This window comes from Paramormyrops kingsleyae, unplaced genomic scaffold (genome assembly GCF_048594095.1).
Source record: "Paramormyrops kingsleyae isolate MSU_618 unplaced genomic scaffold, PKINGS_0.4 ups59, whole genome shotgun sequence".
Taxonomy (NCBI): Eukaryota; Metazoa; Chordata; class Actinopteri; order Osteoglossiformes; family Mormyridae; genus Paramormyrops; species Paramormyrops kingsleyae.
Genome location: NW_027325997.1, coordinates 30,376 through 52,566, shown reverse-complemented (window position 1 = coordinate 52,566; position 22,191 = coordinate 30,376). Strand labels below are relative to the sequence as shown.

Below are 22,191 nucleotides of genomic sequence, written 5' to 3'. Positions count from 1 at the left end.
TAAAGTTTCAGGTAATGGTCAGATGATTCGGTATTCCATAGATAGACATCATCTGGCATGAGCTTGTCACCAGCAGTCTTTGGCTGTTACAAAGCAGATATGTCTGATTTTGCCATGGAAGTAGGGCTATTCTGTGTCCTGAATTTGTGGCGTTATGCTGGTGCCACTGTCACAGAACTGGTCAATAGCTTACAGGTAGCTCTTTGTGCTGTTGTCGCTCTGAGGTGTTGCCACAGTAACAAGGCTTACCTGTAGCGTGTAGACAAAGCTCTTTGCAGGCCCAGTGAATGCTAGGCTGGATCAGGCACAAACGAGGCTCCTGCTTCTGGCTCAAACAAACCCCATTAATGTTGACCACCATCCAGAGTCGGTCATAAAGAAGGCCGAGGGGTCCTACTGCCCATTGAGTCACCTGCAACAGCACAAAACACCAGAAGTATATTCAGACCTTGTACTACCGTATTTCTGTTTCATACTGGCTAATGCACTTTGCCATATCTTCAGCCCCTCCTTCTGGAGTGAGCCATGCATAGGTCCCCATACAGGAGAGTACCCTGGCTGTCCATTGGTCTGCCTGCTGCTCCCCTGTACTACCTCACCTGTCTCTCTGCTGTACTGTGCTGTCCCTCCATCTGCCCAAATGTCCCAAAGTTATGCAAACTACCCTCTGCTGGCCCGAGGGAGATGGGATTTCCCTTTCAGCCTGGTTCCTCCCATGGTTCCTTTCTCTGAGGGAATTTTTCCTTGCCTCACCTTAGAATTAGTCTCTGGGGTTTTTGGGCCTGGTACCTCCTCTCCAATTCTGTGACCAACTTTTGTCCCCAGTCTCCCCCTCATCATATCATCACTCTACTTTTTACTCACTTTATCTTTTCACTCAATCTACTGTCTACTATCTTCATGTACCCTATCCATTCTTCACTCACTGCCTTCTTATATCCTCATTATCTACCTGTTTCAGTCCTTTCACTATCTATTCTGTCTTATCCTTCATACCCTTGATACACAGTTGTATATTAACATCATGCCTGAAGATTACATTGCAACAGCTGCTTCTAGGACATCTGGAGATGCATGGCCTGTAAATTCTTGGTTTATTTACTATTGAGAATAAAGCATAAACTGTCCCGTTCATCCATCCATCCATCCGTCCATTTTCTGTGACTGCTTGTCCTATTCAGGGTCAGGGGTCCTGGAGCCTATCCCGAAGGCTACGGGTGCATGGCAATGCTGGTTTGAATTGTCTGTATACATTTATCTTAACCATAACATGCAGGCCTTTGCATCAATACCATTAATGTGGATGGTCCTGGGGCAGTGGTGCTTTCCCCAGCAGAGGGGGCTGATGATTGCTAGTCAACTGAGAGTAAGTGTTGAAAAGGCATCTACTTTTTGTAGAACTGCAAAAGTATGTAAACTGTAATGTAATTCACACACATAAACATAAAAACTGGAAGGCATAATGAAATTGACTGATGAGATTTGACTTGTGACTGGTACTTGGGTGACACTGTGTGACTCAATGGTCTAAACCTCTGTGCCTATGAGCGTAAGGTTCCCAATTTGAGCCTCAGCAGAACAGTCACGTGTCCATGGGCCCTTGAGCAGGGACCTTCACCCCCAGCATGCTGGCTACCCTGCGCCATGAGCCCCTAAGCTTGCTGTCACTTGAATATGTGCCTGTGTGTCTCATGGAGAGCAAGATGGGGTTGGCAAAAAAAATCCCCACAGAGATGAACAAAGTATCACTATTCTATTCTACTGGTTTTCTATATCTATCATGATTCACAGTGCTACTGGGAAAGAGGCTTCTACACAGACAGCGTTCACCATTCAGTGAGCACAGTAAGAGGAAACAGGCTTCTTCACACACAGCATTCACCATACAGTGAGTACAGTATGAGGAAACAGGTTTCTTCAGACAGCGTTCACCATTCAGTGAGTACAGTAAGAGGAAATGGGCTTCACAGACAGTGTACACCATTCAGTAAGCACAGTAAGAGGAAACAGGTTTCTTCAGACAGCGTTCACCATTCAGTGAGTACAGTAAGAGGAAACGGGCTTCTTCACAGACAGTGTACACCATTCAGTAAGCACAGTAAGAGGAAACAGGTTTCTTCACAAACAGCGCTCACCATTCAGTGAGAACAGTAAGAGGGATGGACACAGGGATGTATCATACCTCTATTGCTGCACATGATTTGACCGGATATATGAAAATTTGGCTCAGGGTTCTCTCACAATTGCTTGTCCTTAGTGTGGGAGAACATGCCACAGCCATATGGGAGAATTCTAGGCCCTCCCCTGTGCCACTGGGGCTGGGGATTTGTAGTCTTGTGGGGCTCTGGGGGTGTCGCACAAACGCAGAGCAAGTCGAAGCTGAGTGCAGCCTGTTCAGCCGGATGTAGTCCAGCCTCACTGGCTTCTGCACAAAGCAGTCCACCACAAATCTTAGAAGCTGCTGGATGTCACCGAAGGTGGACATGTAGCCAAAGGACACACGCACTGAGCCTGTAGGCCACCCATCGATCATGTCCACATCATCACCGCACACGTGGCCTGCCTGCACACACAGAGTACAGTGCAACAGGATGGTCACATAACTGCATACGAAAGAGCAGTGATCAAGTCTCATGATTACAGAGAATAGCCATGTAAAATGGGTTACTATCATCACACAACTGAATATGTTAATCATGTTGAATGCACATGGGCATGTGATCAGGTGCAATGGGTAATGTCTGCAGTAGTGCATAAATATAAAAACCGGCACCCATGAAAATTGGTCGCTGCTATGTTCAGGCACTTTCCCAGGAGCTGTATTTTTACTGGACTCTTCTACCAGTCTTACCTGGAGGTTGGCTTTCACCTGCTGGTCGCTCATGCCCAGGTAATGCTGACAGGCTCCTGTGTTGCAGAAGCAGCCAGTGCGCAGCTGGATATTAAAGAGGCTAGCTAGTTTCTGGACCTGCCAGGGCAAGATGGGCACTCAACAGGAAGCAGGAAATGACACACACAGCATCGATCACTTTTCCAAAGGACTTCTCATGTCCCATTTTGTCAGTAAAATCAAATAAAATGCTGCCTACTTCTGTTAGCTGAGCTTCCCATGTCCTGCCACAGCAAGCTGCTTAGGTAAAATGACTACATATTAAGAAAACATTGTATCCCATCATGATTACCTTAGAGTAGCCCACTATATCCCCATGGGCATCCAGCAGGTTGAAGTTTAACAGGGGTCCCTGGGTGCTGGGGTCCTGGTACTCAGTGTCACAGTATAACCTGGCCACTGGCTGGCCATTGTTATGCTGAAGGCAGGACAGCATCATGTAGGTGTGGCGAGCCAGGCCAAATGTGTGTAGCTGGATCCTCTCCATTCCCCCTGAAGTCACCACACATGCAAACACACAGAAACAGAACCAATAAATAATAATAAAAATAATAGTAATAATTAAAATAATATTGACAATAATAATAATAATCATCATCAAATTAATTTCTATTGCACTTTTTTCCATTACCAAAATCAGTTTTACAATCAAAACAAATGTACTGAAATCTCTGCAATCAAAAATCTTGCTGTTGAGGTCTTTAAAAAGTGATTCTAGGGATGATGCTTATAAATGTAGACTAGAGAACTGTTATATTAATAAGAGGCATAAACAACAAAGACAATCAACCATCCATAATACATAGTTTGGTCCTGGAATTGTGTGGCAAATTAGACCATGCAGAACATAAATGTTCTGCATGGTCTAATGTGTCAAGAAAGGTTGTTGGAACAGAAATACGACTTGAGGGATGATATTCCCATCAATAGTGAGCCTGCAGGAGCTAAAACCGGTGCTCTGGTTAGGTTTTTGAATTTACAGGTTCATGCAACTCCAGATCTCCTACAAGCACCTATTACAACTGAATCTAAATAGCTTCTAGGCTATGGGAGCCAGTGATCCAAAACCAGATGCAAATTACTATTCTACCTGTGCCTCTTTAACCCTTGGTGTACTTTTTTTTTCCAAAAATTTGTTTTTTTCAGTAGATTCTAATTTGTGTGAACCGGTGATCCAAATCCAACTGGAAACTATAGTACTTCCTGATTTGATTCAATTCATCTAAACATTTGTTCTGATTTGTTCACCAACTGATTCAGTGGCACTTCCTGTTTGCATAAAATAAATGAAACACTTGTGCTCTGATATATCAAAAATAGCCTATACACACCCCTAGACCAGGACTCCTGTCGGATGTCCCCGATCAGTGTGGAATACCCAATAATCAGTATTCATGGACTTTAGACTTTAAAATCACACACCTTGGATTCCTCTGGAGATGGAGCAGAACCAAAAGATTGAAGGTACCTGCGTGAAGAACAACCGCACGGAAAGGGGGGAGAAGAAACCGCGAAGTACGATAAAGCCACCAGAAGCAGAGAGCTGTTCGCGACCTCGTGCCCCCCGCCACCCCCAAACTCCATCTCTCGATCATCTCACCACCTCTCCAACAAACTTCCAGAGACTCCATTCGTAACCCTGTAAACTAATTTTCATTCATTTTAATCTAACCTGTCCTGTTCATTCATTTTAGGATCAAAGGCTTGCTGTGCAGAACAGTATTTCCTTTAAGGGTACCCATTTAAATTTCATTACTGCCTTCCCATATTCCATCCTGCTCACTGATTTTATTGTTTTGTTATTCTGTTCTTTTCTTTGTGTTAAGTGTAATGTTTGTTGTGTGTTAGAAATAAAAATGTACAAAAAGCATGCATTTAACCTCTGGCTGAATGATTGCCTCATAATTAAGTCCATTTACTGGTGCAAACCGCCTTAAGCTTTTAAAATTCCCAAGCTTTTCCAAAAGTATCATGAGACACTGTCTCTGCGGCCAAGAGCTTAGTTTGTTATAGAGTTGCTACAGTATATAAGTAGTGATACTGTAATTAATGGATTATATTCATATCCTGGAACTAAATCTTCCAGTAACTGACTAATTGGGACTTCCATGATATTATATTCAAGCATAATAATTAATTTTAATAAACATGCTTGACTTCGGCGTGTCAAATTCCTGGCTTCTTCACAAGCGGGAATGTCAGCTGCTAAATGACTAGTCAGTGCCTCTGAAGAATTTTCATTTGGGTATTGCTTCCGGTCTGAAGCTCATCAACAAGCCATCAATTGGCAGGCCACCATGTTCCTCACCTCCTGCTGAGGAACCAAAAAGCTTAAATCGAAAGATCGTCCCAACCAACGCCAGATTTGACAACGTTGCACATTGACCCCTCCACTCTGACAATCGAGGGATATGCAGCTACTGTCCAAAGGGAGTTTCAAGGTGGAAGTGCCACAAATGTGCAGTCTTCCTGTGCTTGAATGTGGACCAGAATTGCTTCTTCATATACCACCAGAAAAAAATTAAGTGCCATTCAGAAAGGTGAGTTATAGAAACACGAAAGCTACATTACATAAAACAATTACATTTTTTCAGTTTCATTTCACAAGACACACAAACTCTCTCTCTACCCCCCACACAGGCTAAAGCACCATGATCTGCAGCACGCTCGGATTTGTGAAAGGCGGCTCTGTCTCTGTTTTACGTGTTGATAGACCTGTTTTTCATGCTGATATTGTTATTAATTTTGTAAAATTTGTATACTATTTAAGAATAAAACAAATAAAAAAACAAAAGAAAAACACAAAGATGTTGCTTTGATATTTTTGGAAACATTTCATAAATGTTACTTTTACCTTTAACGGTTTCCTGTACCATTTGGTAGACCTCTGTAATTAACAAACATGGTCAGTGTTTGAAAAAACTATTGTTTTTTTTTTTTATATTGGCCTACAGCGCAAAGATCTGATAAAAAATATTTTTTTCAATGCCTTTTTCTGGGTGTGCCACTTAAAGGGTTCATTAATCAATAATAAAATAGTTATTAATTTCCCTAGATATTGGTGGAGACACAAATTTGAGCTTATTTTTTCTACAGAATTGGTGGAGAATGAGGGCACTGGTTTAAACTTATTATGAGCAAACATGCAGCTGAATAAGGGCTGCCATGAACAAACTGCCAAGGCTGATGACTGATCGACCTTGCGGTACTACTATTGGGCCCCTAAACCAAGCTTTTTATTTTCTTTTATTATTAGTAGCTTTATCATTATTATTTTCTTTGGTTTTCTTTTTTTTTTTTTTTAAGAAAAGCACTGCCTTTTCCTTTCTTTCGTTTGGCCAAAACTGCGGTAAACGTTTACCCTGTATCTGACGAGGTTCTCAGATATAGTGTGTGCATTGTGTTCCAGGATTGATTCAGATGAGATTCTCTGTTTCTTAATATCTTGTCAGAGATCTCTTACATGGTTCTAACCTGAATTCTGGTACGCTTAGACTGCCTGAGATAAGACCGATATCTTAGCAACCTATCGGGATCTTACTCCTATGTGTGTGCCTGCTTTAGACAAGTTTCACACCGCTTTGTGCTGCAAGCCAAGTGTGCGTGTTATTTGTAAAGTTGGGAGTCTCCAGTGCCTGACACCTGCCGTGGTTAAGCACCATTTGCAATGAGATATAGTACATTAGCTATCTGGATCTGTCATCACATCTTGTTTTAGTAATAACTTTAAAAGATTTTAAACCAGTCAAAGCGCAGGTATTAGCCACAAGTAGCGTGTGCATGCAATAAAGATGTGTGTCACTCATCAAGTGTAGGCAACTGCCTAGCTATCTCCTTGGTTATAAGTGTAGTCAGTGAAAGCCAGTGTAACCACTTAGGGGACGGAAGCCTGACGGCCTGCCCCAACGGCATTTTTTTCCCGGGTTCCAGTAACTTGCCTGGGGCCCCCACAAAGGAAGCAACGACCCATACAGCCTCTAGTGGTCAGCCATAGCAATAGCACACCATTTAAATTGCTAAAGGGGCAGCGTGTGGCTCAGTGGGCTAAGCCAGTGTGCCTGTAATCAGAAGGTTGCCGGTTCAAACCCAGCCTCAGCATGTCTGTGGGTCCTTGGGCAAGACCCTCAACCCCAGCTCCCTGGGCGATGCTATGGGTGGCAGCCCTTCGTGGACAGCTTACTCTACAAAGAGCAAGTTGAGGGAGGTGTAAAGACAATTTCACCACCGGGATCAATAAAGTATTGATTGTTACAACATGAGTTTTTCAAATCGTAAAATGAAAAATTCTTGAGTGACCAAGTTAGCCACCCAATTTAAATCCAGTTGAGCATATGCCTTCCATATGCTGAAGAGGAAACTTAAAGGGGCAAGTTCATCAAATCTGGAGGAGCTGAAGGTGGCTGCATTAGAGGCTTGGCAGAGCATCACTAAAGATACTCAGCACCTGGTGACGTCTATGAATCGCAGACTTCAAGCCGTCGTTGCATGCAAGGGATATGCAACAAAGTACCATGCTTTAATATACACACCATTGCTTTGTGCCAAACATTATGGTGCCCTGAAATGAGGGGTCTATGTATAGAACGTATTATCATTTTTACAAAGTGAAACCAAATAACTTTATATTGAAGTCTGGAATGTGCACTTTAATCATGTCTGATTTGTTTGATTTCAAATTTTAAACTGTGGAACGGAGGGGTAAATCAAGGAAAAAGGTGTCTTTGTCCCAAACATTATTACTGTAATTGAAATGTGCAAAACAAGCACCGAGTACTGAATACATGAAACTGTTATGACCGGTGATGTAATTAAGTTTACAGTGGGAAAGTTGCCTAGTTAGTGCTTACATACTTGGATGAACCACAGAGAAATATCTCTCTGCTAGTAGCTATATTTCAAAGAAAATGTGATGAAACACCTAAAACAAACAAAAACAGAAAATATGACAATACATATCTGGAAGATGGTTTTTTGTGGGTGTGTGTGGGGCGATCAGGACAAATATATCAGTCCTAAGGGGCCATGTCAAAAGCAGTTTGAATGTCTCTGATCTATGGCATCATAATGAACTTCTTATTCCTTCTGCAGTTTAATCAATACAGTTTGTATGATCAGGTCTAGCTTGCCTGCAAAAAGTCTTTTATACAGCATGATTGGCCACCAGGTGTCACTGTGATGCAATGTTTCAAACATTTTGAATGGCCGACTCATTTTTTAAATCAATACTTTAATCCCTTCACATTCGCGTGGCGGAAGATCTTGGCGAATGGGAAAATTCACTAATAATAGGCTACTTGGGCACCCCGAACCATAACAGTCTGAACAATAACATAAACAGTATGTTTATTACCAATTTCTAAACGAACAGTACAGTTTGAGTTTGCATGTCAAATTACCTCGTCATTTCCTATATAACATACAATCTATCTAACTTATACACCTGTTTGTATAAAGTTACTACTATACGCACTTGGAGCACTACATTTTGCACTCTGGATCATTAAAAATGCAAAACTAACCGCACGGAAATGTTTACTGTATTTTCAGTTGTTCTGATCCCCTAAAAACCTCATTTATGTCAAACATTTTGGTTAATCTATTAACTGTACCTAACAATATCTGGTTTCAGTCCCAGCAGTGCGGGGTGGTCCACAGTCATTTACTATGGCAGTGTTTCCCCTACCATTATATTAGGGGGGGCACCCCCCTCCCCCCAACGGCACCTCCCGCCCCCCCTTGAAGGTCAAGTTAATTTTATTTTCTATATAGCGCTAGATCACAACAGAAGTCATTTAAGGTTACCTTTCCTATAGAACAGGTCTATACATTGTCCTTTTATTAAACAAAATAAATAGCCTTGTGTTATTTATCTTATTTAAACAACAGCTTGTCATTTTTCGTCTCTACACGGTCGTGCGTTTCCAATTCTCCTCTTCTCTCAGTATTGCGCACGGCGGAGTTCCGCCCCAATGTGCGCGCATAGACACGTGCGTGCACACACAGGTGAGCACACTCCCACCAGCGGACAGAGAGTGCGCGTCGGAAAAGATATCGCATCTACCACCCAGTCAGTAGTGTAAACTATGAGAGGGACTTCTCAACCATAAACAGGGTAATAAATACGTTTCACAATGGGATTTTCTGCTTTAAACTATCACTATTTTAAGGTATCAGCTATCACTTTTAAAGCCTAACAGTTAATGTGTTTGCAGGTCAAGACAAACATCCGCAATAGACTGCAAGGAGACCATCTTGCAGCCTGCATACGGATCTCAATAAATGGGCCAGACGTTTCTGACTTCCCATATCAAGAGGCTCTAGAAATGTTCTTCCAGAAAGATACACTGCAGTGACAAAAGCTGCACACTTTGTGGATAATAGTCATAAAAAGAAATGTTATGATGTTTAGTTCAGTTGTTATATTGACTGCTGTCATTAAATGAAACACATGAACGCCATGAATCCTATTGGTGTCCGTTTGACAGCACTAATGCCAGAGATGACTGTTAACAGGACAGGTTAGTTTGTTTAATAAAAGAACAATGTATAGACCTGTTCTCCAGGAAAGCTAACCTTAAATGACTTCTGTTTTGATCTGGCACTATATAGAAAATAAAACTAAATAAAATTAACTTGACCTTCAAGGGGGGTCAGTGTGTCATTTAGCATGTCCTTAGAATATGGGCATGTATTCATATATAGCCAGATAGTGAGGCTTATTCTCACATCACAATGATAATTACAAGTATAAAATTCAATATGTAGTACTGTGAAAAAACAAGAGGCTAGATTCACAGGGATTTTGATGAAGGCCTTACCTGCTGTTTTACTTAAGCTTGTCTTTTGTTGTTCACACTGATACATTAAAGATTTTAAACCATGCAAAGAACAGGCAAAATTCTGTAGTATACTTCCAGATCTAAATTATAAAGAGATGGCAGGCCTTCATAAAATTTTCTTTCATTTGAAATATTATGATTGTGTTGCGTTCAAATGACTCAGGAAAGCAGCTCTTGTTTTCCCCAATATTCTGTATCTGCTCACCTGTGAGCCTGTGCAGGGCTTCAAAGCCATGATTTACTGCAATGATGTCCAGGAAGGATATGGTGCCATCTTCAAATCTATAAAGACCACAGTCACAAAACATTACACACAGAGTAAGGGAAGGAACATTACACACAAAGAAATTTCGAAGCACATTAAAACTTTCAAGAAATATTCAATGATATTCAATTATTATGCAGCTGAATTGCTAAAACAGTCACCTAAATATGCCTTATAAAGATTTAGCAACAATAGGTAGATGCCACCCAATACAAGGGAAGGTATCAAATTGGTGACTTGAACTAGGTAGCCAGGACAACAATAGTTATGTCTTTCTAAATCTAACACTTAAGTGCTTTGGTGAAACTATATTTATAGACTATGAAACATCTTCACACAGGTAGCTGCATTTTCTGTGAACAAGCTTCACAAAACATTTGAACGCATGGTAGACTGAACAATGTGCTACCAAAAGCAACAGAAGAAACTGGTTGATTGATATACTGAGGAGAGTGTGATTTGACCAAAGTGAATGAGTGCTTAGCTATACCTGCCATCAATGTTAAACCTTGGTACATAGTAGTCCTCTCCAGCCAGGTAGGCTGCGGCTGTTCCTCCTCCGAAATAGGTTTTCTTTAGCATATCTAAGCATTCGTTCCGGATGATCAGGGCCCCTAATCCAGTAGGGAAGCCAAACATCTTGTAGAAGGAGACAGGAAGGAAGTCTGCAGGACACTCCTGTAGGTCTAGGGGTGAGCAACCCACCAAGTTGGATGCATCAAGAAGCACAAACCACTGGCCCTCCCGAGTACATGAGGGGTACAGCTCTCTTGAACGGATGCCCTTGACATGCCACAGAGGGTACTTCTTCCCGGAGTAGTTGCTCTGGGCTGGGTAGCAGAAGAGGTGTGGCGCCTGGGAGTTTCCCACCTTCGGACATGTTCTTTCACCTGCCCTCCCCTCCACCTCTTCAGGGCTGATGGGTATGGATGCTACGCCGATTGGTGATGTCAGGCCACGAATGCCAACCACTGAAGTGTGATTGTCAGTCAGGTAACAGAAAGAAGAGGCTGGAGTCCACGGGAAGCTTTCTGCTACTAGCTTGATAGCTGCTGTGCAGCCTGCAGTAAAGACTACAGTGTAGTCCTCTGGACTGGAGTTGAAGTGTTGCAGGATCCTGTAGGGACAGAGTAAGTGTACTGTCAAGTTCCTCTTCTGTGCTAATGCAGCGTATATGCACCGTGACTTCAGTCCTTGTGTATTTATAAGTCAGTCACCGATTATAGCTGTTTGACATGCTAGAAAATGTTAATTTCATGTCAGGTTGTGAAGCTATAGAATTCTAACATAAGCTCTCAAACAATAACCAAAACAAAGAAACCCGTAACACGGAGAAACTAGCACAGTCACAACTCACTCAGTAACTAAGCTAAGATAACATTTAAGCTTTAATATGAAAACTTTTATTTAACCTATTGTTGCTGCAGACAGTCAGCACTTCATCTTATTTCAGGATGTACTTTAGCAGAGATAGGACTGTATAATTTACTATGTTGTTAATGTTCTCTGTATGTCTGATGCTATGAATCTGCAGGTCAACATGCAATTAAGCCATGTGATTCACTTGAATGTGATCCAGTGTATTCCCCTGCCTTGTGCCCTGTGCTTTCTGAGATAGGCTGTAGGCTCTCTGTGACTCTCTACTGCACAAGTGGCTGGAGGGTAGATGACTCGATAAGTCTTACATGTGTCTCGGTCACATGTGTTGTAATCTACACTCTGCAATGCAGTTTGTTGAATGTTGCGATATTGATTTCCTAAAGACGTAAAGGGAACATATAATTAAGACACCACTATATTTTTAAACAAATCTGCATTTTTAAACCATGGTTAAATTGTGGTTCTGCTGGCAGAGGCTACACTGAGCAGCAGGATGCTTTCAGGTTCAAAATTTCTAAGACAGCAGGACACAAGAATAAGGAGAAGCAGGAGATGCTGAAAACGACTTTAGTGTTTCGACCAAGGTTTACTGCCTTGGTGGGGAGGGGCAGACGGACACCGACAGGATTCATGGTATTCATGTGTTTCTTTTAATGACAGCAGTAAAAAAAACGCAGATATTTTTGTCTGCTTTTCAGGTGGTTGACGTGACATTTTCTGACGCGCGCTCTGTCCGCTGCTGGGAGTGTGCTCACCTGTGTGTCTGTGTGCAGGCATCGAGGCGGAACTTGCCATGTGCGATAGAGAGAGCAGGGGAGAATTGTAAATGTGCGACAAAAATGACAAGCTGTTGTGTAAATAAGATAAATAACACAAGGCTATTTAGTTTGTTTAATAAAAGGACAATGTATAGACCTGTTCTATAGGAAAGGTAACCTTAAATGACTTCTGTTGTGATCTGGGGCTATATAGAAAATAAAATTAAATAAAATTAAATTAACTTGACCTTCAAGGGGGGGAGGGAGGTGCCGCTGGGGGGCGGGGCATCCCCTAATATAATGGTAGGGGAAACACTAGACTTGAAACCAGCCAGGTAAAGGGCGGAAGTGACATTCCAATGCCAGAGATGACTGTTAAGTTATCAGAGTTTCTCATAAATTGTAGGATGACAAAGTGACCTTCAAAAGGAATGAGAAACAGTAACAAATAAAGCTACAAATAATGTAAGCATTTGCAGTACATTACAAAAAGTCTTGCATTCATCACATCTCACAGTCCTCCATTTTTGTCTTCACTATGGAAACGGTACCCCACTCACAGCAACACATACACACTGATGTCATCGTTGTACCCTTTCGGCACCAAGTGCAGTGTGAATGCGAGACGGTTCCTGGTGGGGCCCGTGTGAGCTCCAGCCAGGGCTTGGTGTGAAAGAGCTACCTGTGACCCTGAATAGAATAAGCGGTAGCAGAAAATGAATGGATGGGTTGTGGAATACCCCCCCCCCCCTGCATATACTCTTTATCTGTTTTTGCTTCATCAGAAATGAACAGAACACATGCCTACCACATTTCTGAAGAGGCTTGTCCTTTGTAGCCTATATAATGTGTGTGTGTGTGTGTGTGTATCACATATGAGGATTCGTTTGTATGCATAATCATGGAATTAAAGTGGTCACTTACAAATGTTAAAGCAACAGGTTGCATGTTTAAATCGAATATAGTCAAATGAAGGACTGATGAACACAGCTGTTGTTCCCACTAGCTGCTCAGGCTATGCACTATGTAGTTCTGTAGTTCAAGCCACCTGTTTGCATGCTAGCATGCTTTTATCAGTCCTAATTGTACTGTTGTTGGTATTGGCAAGGATTTTGCGTGTCTTTAAACTATTCTGCAGCAGGTGGTCAACCATTTTGACAGCATTTCAAAGTGTTGCTGCAAGAAACTATGGCATTGCTCAAGATCATTTTAACTGAGTGTTTACTCACTCTGTTCAGCGAAAAGCACACAGGTTTTAATTTTTATGAAATAATGTTGAAATCATTACATGTTTTATTTATTTATTCCTAATAATATTTTAATAGGACCCCCAATATCTTTTGCTGGTGTAGGACTGGTTCTCTGTCGCATGGACCTTAATCCCTCATGTTTTGGAACTCATTCTCTCACATACAATAACAACTCAATCTCTCTTGCGCACTTTCAACATCTCTCACAAGAAACTCATCCTCCCTTGCTCACAATTACAACTCAATCTCTCTCACTCACTTTCAACAGGAAAGCTACAAATGCAAAAATATCACGGACCTAACCCATAAGGAAAGCTCCCAGTGCATTCTGACTGCTGTCAGCAAAAGGGTCCAACCCAGTATATAAATTGGTTAAGTTTAGTTACATAAAACAGATTTCAGTCCTGGCATCCAGAGGTACATAACATTAATACATTGGATTCAACCCCCACCCCTTGCTGATGTTCTCTATAACAGGAATAATAGATCTTATAGGCAAATCCAAGATCTGATATTAGACATTGGCATCAAAGATTCATGAGCTGCCCCTGGCCAATTCTAGCTATAATAATCCAGGAAGACACACTGATTATTTCCCAATGCCTCATCCCTATAAAGGTCAACAGAAGTGTTCCATCTCAAAAATAAAACCAACACAAGCAGCTCAACCACTGCATGAGTGCAAAGGATTCAAGATTCATAAATGTTGATGGTTTACTCCACATCTATTTCCATCAGTACATTCAGTCTCAGTCAAAGGATTGAGAAAACTTGCTTGAAACCATAATTATCTGGGCTTTAAACTGTATACACATGACATCTGCATTTATGGTCACCACTATTAAGTATGGTGGTTTTTGTGTCATGGTCTGGGTTTGCTTTGCTGGTGACAGAGCTGGTAATCTTTATGAGATCCCTGACAATCTCAACCAGCATGAATATCACAGCACACTTCAAAGGCATATCATTCCATCAGGATTACAGCTGACCAGGTCGCCCTTCATTCTTCAAAAGTACAATGGCACAAAAAGACCTTGTAATTTTTCAAGAGCTATCTGGGAAAGAAGGAAGAACTCAAACTCATGATCTCTGGGAACTGCTGCAGAAGAGCTAGGAAGACTTGACAGGTGATTTCCTGCTGAAACTTCTTAAGCACATGCCTTGTGTTTGTGAAGCTGTTAACAAAGCAAATGGTGGCTTTTTTGAAGAATCCAGGAATTAGAACACTGCTTACTTACTGTGTACTCCACATGTTTTGTATATTGCAATGGACTTTCTTCATTTTCAAATAATGAAAAATGCATATTTTATAAAAAATATTTATGATAAAATCTAGTTTCCGGCAAATGTACCTTAACCATTTATTCCTTTATTGTTTTCAATGATTTTCTACTTATTGTTTTCAATGATGCTTGTTGCACTTATGTGTATTATGTGTATTCCTGTTACATTTAAATCCCCGGTATAACATACCTGTAGCGCACATGCTCCACAGTGTCATGAGTCAGTCTGCTACTGGGGTTGTGGCTGTGTGGGTTACCTGCCAGAGGGAATATTAAAATAGATAAACTGGGAGATCAGGTCTACACACTAAATTCTCAACCAATCACAGTAAAATGCACTTTAAGCAAGTCATCCTTTGTTTATTGTAAAAATCTAGTACATTTTCACAGTGGTTCATTATTATGCACTGTGAATTGGAAGAGAGCAAAAACGTGGACCGTCTGGGGCTCCCCAAGGACTGATTGGAGAAACACTGAAATACAGCAATGTGAAACCACTGAGGTACAACTCTTATGGATTAGCATATAGGCTACAAAAAACCGTGTGTATCTGAAGAATACGCATTAGAAATTGTATGCATTTATTAGGTAAAAAAAACAATTACATATTTGCCAAATAAACCTTACTATTAATGACAAAACTCACAGTTCTGGCTTACTTTTAAATACATGGTCAATTATTTATGCATTTGAAGCTGTCTACAGAATTAGGCAATCAATTTTTCTATGCTTGCATATAATCATCCCATGGAAAATCTTTAGTTTTCCTGTTTGCCTTTTAGCCTGTTCTTATTCTTGTTACAGTTGATTGTGATTACTAGTGTAGCCTGTTCCTATCGAAGTAGCCCGATTACATCAGTGTAGTCTATTTCTGTGGCTCCTATGGTAAATTGTAACTACAGGTGTAGCCTGACCCTGTAGCTCTAAACCATTGCTGTTTCTCCCTGTGTGGAATGTTTATGGTAGTGAAGTCTGAGCCGATCCCACCATTGTAACCTGTTGCTGTTAGCATATCCCATTATTTTGTGCAATCAGTTCCACTTCCTGTCACTGTGGTCTCTTCATGTCAGTGTAGCCTGTAAGTACACAAGTAATGCATTCCTACTTTTCACCTGTCCCCATCTCTGTTAGTATATGCTGAATACTAATATAGGATTTTGTTAGATTATTGAGTTCCTACTCTATATTTAAAGTAGCATCTGGATACACATTATTGCAAACAATCCCCACTGTTTATATGAAACTGGTTGTTTTCTAAAGGATTTTAGAATGAAATGATTGAGCAGAAGAAATGAAAGCTCACCATAGACACTTCCACATAAATCTTGGAAGAATCCTTTAATTTGTGACTCTGGAAACAATGTTGTCCCTGCATGATCGAGGTAAGTCATTCCTTTTTTGGACAAAGACAGAGAATGTCACATTAATATCTTCACATACTGACCAGAGCTGAAGACAAGATACTATCTGTATAAGTATATGAAACCCCAAATCCACAATTAAGACTTTCAGTTGATACAGCTGCAGTTGCTGGGAAGGCAGTTTGCTTGGTACAGGGTTTAATGCATTAATTGCTGTACATTTCCTACAATTTCAGGGTTCCAGTTTGTTCGTGTGAGTAGCCTTACTTTCTAGTGGACTTTTGTCTGTTTTAATGGGTGACACTTTATGACTTGTAAGACACATTTTGCACTATTTCATTTTCCAAAACTGGATGCTAACAAATCTCCTCCTGTCTGAAAAGGCATAGAAAACGCAATTTAGCCACTAAAACTTTACAGTTTTTGTGAGGGACAGTCGAATTCTCTCGTTAAGTTTTTTTGTGTTCTTGCCGGTTCTCTCGGTCCGAAGTATGAAAATACACGCGAGGGTCCAGAAAGAGAGACAAGAGTTTAAGAGACAGCGAATTTAAATACCAAGGTATATTTATTGGAGTGATTAATTAATCCGAATTAAAAACTGGGGGGACACGTCTCCCCGCTACCTACGCCCCAACTGTATTTTGGAGTATAAGTTAGAAGAAAATTCAGGTGATCCATTGCCATTGGATATGTCTGAATCCGGGGCACAGCAGCAAAACAGTCCACAGCAAATGTAAGTCACAAGACAGGATTCCGAGGGAACGCAAAAATGTTAATATTCTCCAAGCCTTGTCCCTATAGGGGCTCAGTATGAATTACACATATACCCACAGACTTTGAATTTTTTATTTCTAAAAAATTCTCAGGATCTTATGAGTTGTAACTTTTTTAACTATTACAGCTGCATCTGCAGACCTCGGCGTACCTTTAATCCTGGAAAACTCTGCTAGCACCATGCCTTCGAAGTCACCTCCATAGCCGTAATGATCCCAAGACTCTTTAAAACTCTCAAAACGGCTACAGCGGTCAAAATCGTCTAGATTCATTTCATACTCCTCCTTCCGGCCTCTTACAGGATTTCTTAAAATGAAAGGGCGACAGCAGACGCTTTGAAGAAACGCGGCTCACCACAAAAATAAAATTTGATACAAAACGCTAAAAATCGCCATTACGGTAAAGACCAAAGTCCTTAGCTTAACTTATCTGCCAAGCGGCGTACACAATTTATGGGCGGGCTGAAAGCGAAAGAAGCCTACGTTACAGCAGCAAGAAAACGACTTTACTGGCTCGGGTTGGAGAACAGATACTAGATGCATGCCTAACCTTGAAAATAAAAAACCAAATAATTAAATTATTTGTTCTGGTAAAAGTACGTCGCAACCAATATTGATAGTGTGCCAGTACCGATTCTGATATGTGTCAATTGAAAGTAGACAGACACAATGCACAGTTGTCCATGTGCATATACAGTTAATTGCAGCAGCCTCATTTATCATAGGATATGCTAAAATATGTCAGAGAATTACTGCACGTGTTTCTTTCACTGAATTCAAACATTTAAAACGTGCTAAGAATGCCTTTACTGCTTCTTACAATTAAAAGTTTGAAAGAGTCAGAAAGAGGAGCAAGAGATTGTTTTTGGATTCGGAAAGACGAAGGTGAGTGATAAGTATAGGTAAATATACAGTTAGGGTGTTAATTCTCGAGCTAGTCACTAGTGAAATTTAACACCATGCGAAAACAGTACATAGCCCGAAGCTATGTTTTTTTCACTATTATTTTGTTACCCTTTTTATTACCTTATTACTTACTCTACCACCTGCTGCTACCAGTGGGTCTGGGACGCAGCGGTATTCCAGTGGAGGAGGTAAGGAGCATGTGCTGATTACAGAGCGGTGCCGCACCCACCCCACGACAAACCACCTCAGGTATAAGAACCCGAGTGCTGCCGTGTGGCGGTAGTAGACCTTGGTGAATAATATAGGAGTCAGTTGACTGACATAAATATTAAAGCGGCGGTTGGCGGTATTTTTGTCGTGTTCTTAGGTAAAAGCTTCTTAATTTCTTTGTGAGAATAACATACTATCATTGCTTTCCTTGCATGGTGGTAGCTTCGGTGTTCGGTTTCTTAGTTTTGTCGACTAAGTTCGGTAAAAAAAAAAAAAAAGTAACGTCTTGTTCTTTGTTAGACATACACACACAATTGAAAGCATACTCTTACCCTAATTCTCATTTTGTGATTCCTATCTCCTGAAACACAATTCCACTTTTCCATGACTGCCTAGCCAAACAGAAACTACACCTCCCATCAGCTTTCGGGTCCTTTGAACCATTTAGTTGCCCTGCCAGTACGCCAGATAAAAACGGTAGGGCAAAAACTATTCGAAACATCCTATTTCTCGTTACTGCTGTTAAGCTGTACACGTTAACGATGAATGTGATCTTTAAGTCCGTGGTTGTGTTTAGTGGAGTTTATGGTGCGGGTGTATTTATTCTTCGTTGGTGCTGTACTGGTGTTAAGGCCACTTAAAATTAATAAATTGTTTTACATGACTCAAACTTCTAAAATATTGGTGAGTAGGGGATTTTATATTTTTAGCGAGAAGACGATCGGCAACAGAGATATACTAAAACTAGAAAATTAAACTTTAATTTGTCAGTATCTCAACATTTTAAACTCTCAACAGTTCAAACAATTACAAGAAAAAGAGAAACCTTCAAAACAAATGCCTAGTCTAAGTGTTTAATGGTCTTGCCACAGAATGGCCCAATAAAAGCGTCCTCCTGACAATAGCAAAACAACAGCACTTCCATTGTTTCAAACAATAGAAGTGCTGTTGTTTGACCTCAATGAGGGTCACTATTATTGGACCACCCTACAAGAGACTACTTGCTCACAGTGCACAGGATATCAGGATTTGGCACATTGACGATCTCTGACAGTTTTTGAGGTGAAAAAAACGGATTTTTTGAAAAATATAAAAAAAATCGAGGCGGCACCAAAAAATTGAGGCGGGCGGCCATGTAAAACAATTTATTTATTTTAAGTGGCCTAAAATAAAGATACCCATTTAGCACCACGTTATTGTTTCAACGTTGAATTATAGTTAAACGCGTTGAATTATGGTCAATGTTAAATTATCAACGTTGAAACTGAATTGATTTTTGGTCAGATTTTGAATATTGAAAAATTGATGTTGGCAAAACCTCGATTCAGTGTTGATATAAAGTTGAACATTGAAGATCAACGTTGTTTCAACCTTTTTGTCTGATATGGAATCAATGTCATTTCAACATATGTGTGTTATCTGGGTATAGGGATCGATCCCCCAGTATCAATACTTGCCTACTCAAACATTCCTCATCCGGTATCGATTACAATTTAAAAGCGTCAATTACAAATGTTTGTTTTCCTAGAAGGTAATCGTGACCGTTACTCAAAAACCTAAAATTACTGTTCACTTTTTCTACGCTTTACACAGCGCATAAATGACCACAGCAACATAGCCTGCGAGTATCAAAAGCCCACGACTTAAAGGAATGGGTGAAAAAGGATAATTTTATATTTTTGTAAAAATTGTAACTTGCATTAACGTGATTATATCTATTTATATACTTTAATATTTATAATTTTTTACACATATAATGCTATCCAGCTTGTGTAATAAGATGTGCTTTTTAAAAGTATGCACTAACCTTTTCTTAATCAGTAACAATCATTTAAAAATATTACTGTCCATGTTTAAAAATCTTATAAGTACTCAGAACTATTAAAAACTCCCAGCTACATGGTTCAATCAGCCTGGTTTGAATAGATTTACACAGGCCTGGCCAATTACTTTGAGCCAAATCTGAGCTTCTCCATCTCAGTAGGGGCATGTCATTCCCATGATAGTTACAATAATAGACGTGTTAGATTTTACTTTTAACTTTTTTGAAAATGCATGCAGAAATCAATAGAACTAGTCCATTTTTAACCAGTACTGGTCCAAGCCGTAGGCAAGCTTCACTGCTATTGCCCCTGTTCGTGGCAAAATGAAACTGGCTGTCAAGTTGGTGTCTCTTCAGAATTTGGCGTCTGTCTGCGTTGTCTATAGGATTGTCTTCAATTTATATTTAAACTTATATTAAACCCTTGAGCCACTAAAATAACTCCGTGGGCTGGATATGGTTTAGACTACTACTTTGTGCTTATTAAGAATATAAAATGAGTCACACTTCCACTAACCAAACAAATACAGTTGTTGATCTTCCAAATACATTGTTTAATATTAGACATCAGATCCAATCTATATATTAACCTACATCACAGTCTGAGATCTGACATACTGTACATACTTCTGGCTGGTCAGTGAAGTAGAATTTAAAAGACAAAAACAAAATCCACTAATGTATGCTAGATCCTATTCTCACTAAATAACTTAAAGAAAGATTGTGAGTATTCATAGGACCACTACTTAACACTTCACCAGCTGTAATCAGACTACTACTTAAGAAAATACTGTAATCATTGTTAACAACTATAGGCCTGTCTAAAACGTTCCCTTTACAAATCATTGATAAAATAGTGCTCACCCAACAGCAAACATACATGCTCACTAATAATGTTTCAGTCTGAATGCTGGCAAAGCCACAGTAGTGAAACAGCTTTAATGAGAGTTGTAAATGATTTACTGCTGTTCTCAGGGAATGCATCAGTACTTATTCTGCTAGATTTCACTGAGGCTTTTGACATTTTCAGCCAGTCAATGTTAGGTTGGAATATATGGAACCTTCCCTAAGTGGTTTGCCTCCTGTCTGAACAATCTTCACCAGTAAGTTCAGATATATAACAGCACTGTGTTATCAATATTGCCGGTGAAATTTGGAGTTCCACAGGGATCAGTTTTGCTACATGCTGAATGAATGTTGCATTATATGCCACTTCTTTTTTACAAGACCCAAAGCACTTAACTGGAGCAATGAGGATCCACTTCACCCACCACCACTGTGTAGCCCCCACCTGGAGCATGCGACAGCAGCCATTCTGTGCCAGTATGCTCCCCACACAGTAGCTAAGGTGTTGAAGGGGCAGGAGAGAATTCACCAATTAGATATAGGGGATGATTAGGAGGGTAGATTTGAAAGGGTCAGAGTGGGCAATTTAACCAGGGCATTGGGGTACCACTCCTACTCTTTTGAAGTATACCCAGGGATCTTTTATGACCTTAGAGAGTCAGGACCTCAGTTTTACATCTCATCCAAAGGGCGGTACCATTTTTACAGCACGGTGTCCCCATTACTGCAATGAGATCCACAGGACGGGCTAACCTGCTGGTCACACCAACACCTCCTCCAGTAGCAACTCCTTTTCCGAGTTGGTCTCCCATCCAAGTTCTAACCAGGTCCAAACCTGCTGAGCTTCAGGTGGATTATCTAGTCTGACTGCAGGTGGACTGGCTGCTGGCATGCTAGAAGGATATTTGAGCATACAATTTTCAGCCATAAGCTGATGACCCACAAATATATCTCTCAGCTGCATCAAATGTCTATATATTCATAATTACCCATTTAAACTGGTTGAGTGATTATTTTTTAAGTGTCTTAGTTTTTAGATGTTGCCATGTTTTTCTTTACCTCAGTGATATGATTATTACATGTCCCTTGTAGATCTCTGAAATCACTGGGTACCATCCTTGAATATACAGAATATACTATTCAATAGTGCTGTGTTACATTGTATTATTGTACTATTGTAATGCTCTACTCTTAGGGAGTACAAATCACATATCATTTTCCTTATAGCAGACCGGAATATAATTGGAATGAATAAATATGACCCTCCACTGGCTTCTGGACCGAAGTAGAAGACCGAAGACTGGGTGCAGACGAGCTGAGCTGACCCACAGAGGGCACGAAAGAAGATAGGGCTACACAAAACACACTGTCTCTGGCTTGTTTATTGTTGGCCTACCCAGGGGGATGGGCTGACCTTGAAACCCTAGAGATACTTTTTACTTGTCCATGATATTTCCTACTATTATATAAAGATTCAGCTATGTGGAACATATAGTATTGACCCTGTAATGGCCTTAAGCTACGCAAGATGCTGTATAATTTATCATTACTTAACTATTTACAGTTCATTACAGTTCACCAAATAAATCTTTTAATATTTCAAAATTA

The 22,191-nt window shown here is 40.4% G+C and overlaps 1 protein-coding gene and 1 long non-coding RNA gene across 7 annotated transcripts in view; one reads left to right on the top strand and one right to left on the bottom strand.

Annotated features, from left to right (window-relative positions):
- Positions 1 to 18,344, bottom strand: part of LOC140577633 (molybdenum cofactor sulfurase-like) — a 25,468-nt gene extending 7,124 nt beyond the window's left edge. Inside the window, exons 1-10 of one of the 6 annotated variants that reach the window (XM_072708268.1) lie at positions 18,248 to 18,281; positions 15,969 to 16,058; positions 15,653 to 15,741; positions 14,856 to 14,922; positions 10,485 to 11,111; positions 9,935 to 10,011; positions 3,183 to 3,382; positions 2,852 to 2,968; positions 2,183 to 2,563; positions 250 to 412 (exon numbers count right to left, since the gene is read on the bottom strand). In XM_072708268.1, coding sequence (XP_072564369.1) covers positions 250 to 412; positions 2,183 to 2,563; positions 2,852 to 2,968; positions 3,183 to 3,382; positions 9,935 to 10,011; positions 10,485 to 11,111; positions 14,856 to 14,922; positions 15,653 to 15,677 — 1,657 coding nt within the window. In that variant the 5' untranslated portion in view covers positions 15,678 to 15,741; positions 15,969 to 16,058; positions 18,248 to 18,281. Of the gene's footprint in view, positions 1 to 249; positions 413 to 2,182; positions 2,564 to 2,851; positions 2,969 to 3,182; positions 3,383 to 9,934; positions 10,012 to 10,484; positions 11,112 to 14,855; positions 14,923 to 15,652; positions 15,742 to 15,968; positions 16,059 to 16,951; positions 17,240 to 17,825; positions 18,184 to 18,247 lie in introns of those variants that run through there. The other 5 variants (XM_072708267.1, XM_072708266.1, XM_072708264.1 and 2 more) reach the window with 5 other exon arrangements.
- Positions 17,376 to 22,191, top strand: LOC111851163 (uncharacterized). Its single transcript, XR_002839958.2, has 2 exons — positions 17,376 to 17,684; positions 21,811 to 22,191. It is a non-coding gene; the product is annotated as an uncharacterized lncRNA (long non-coding RNA).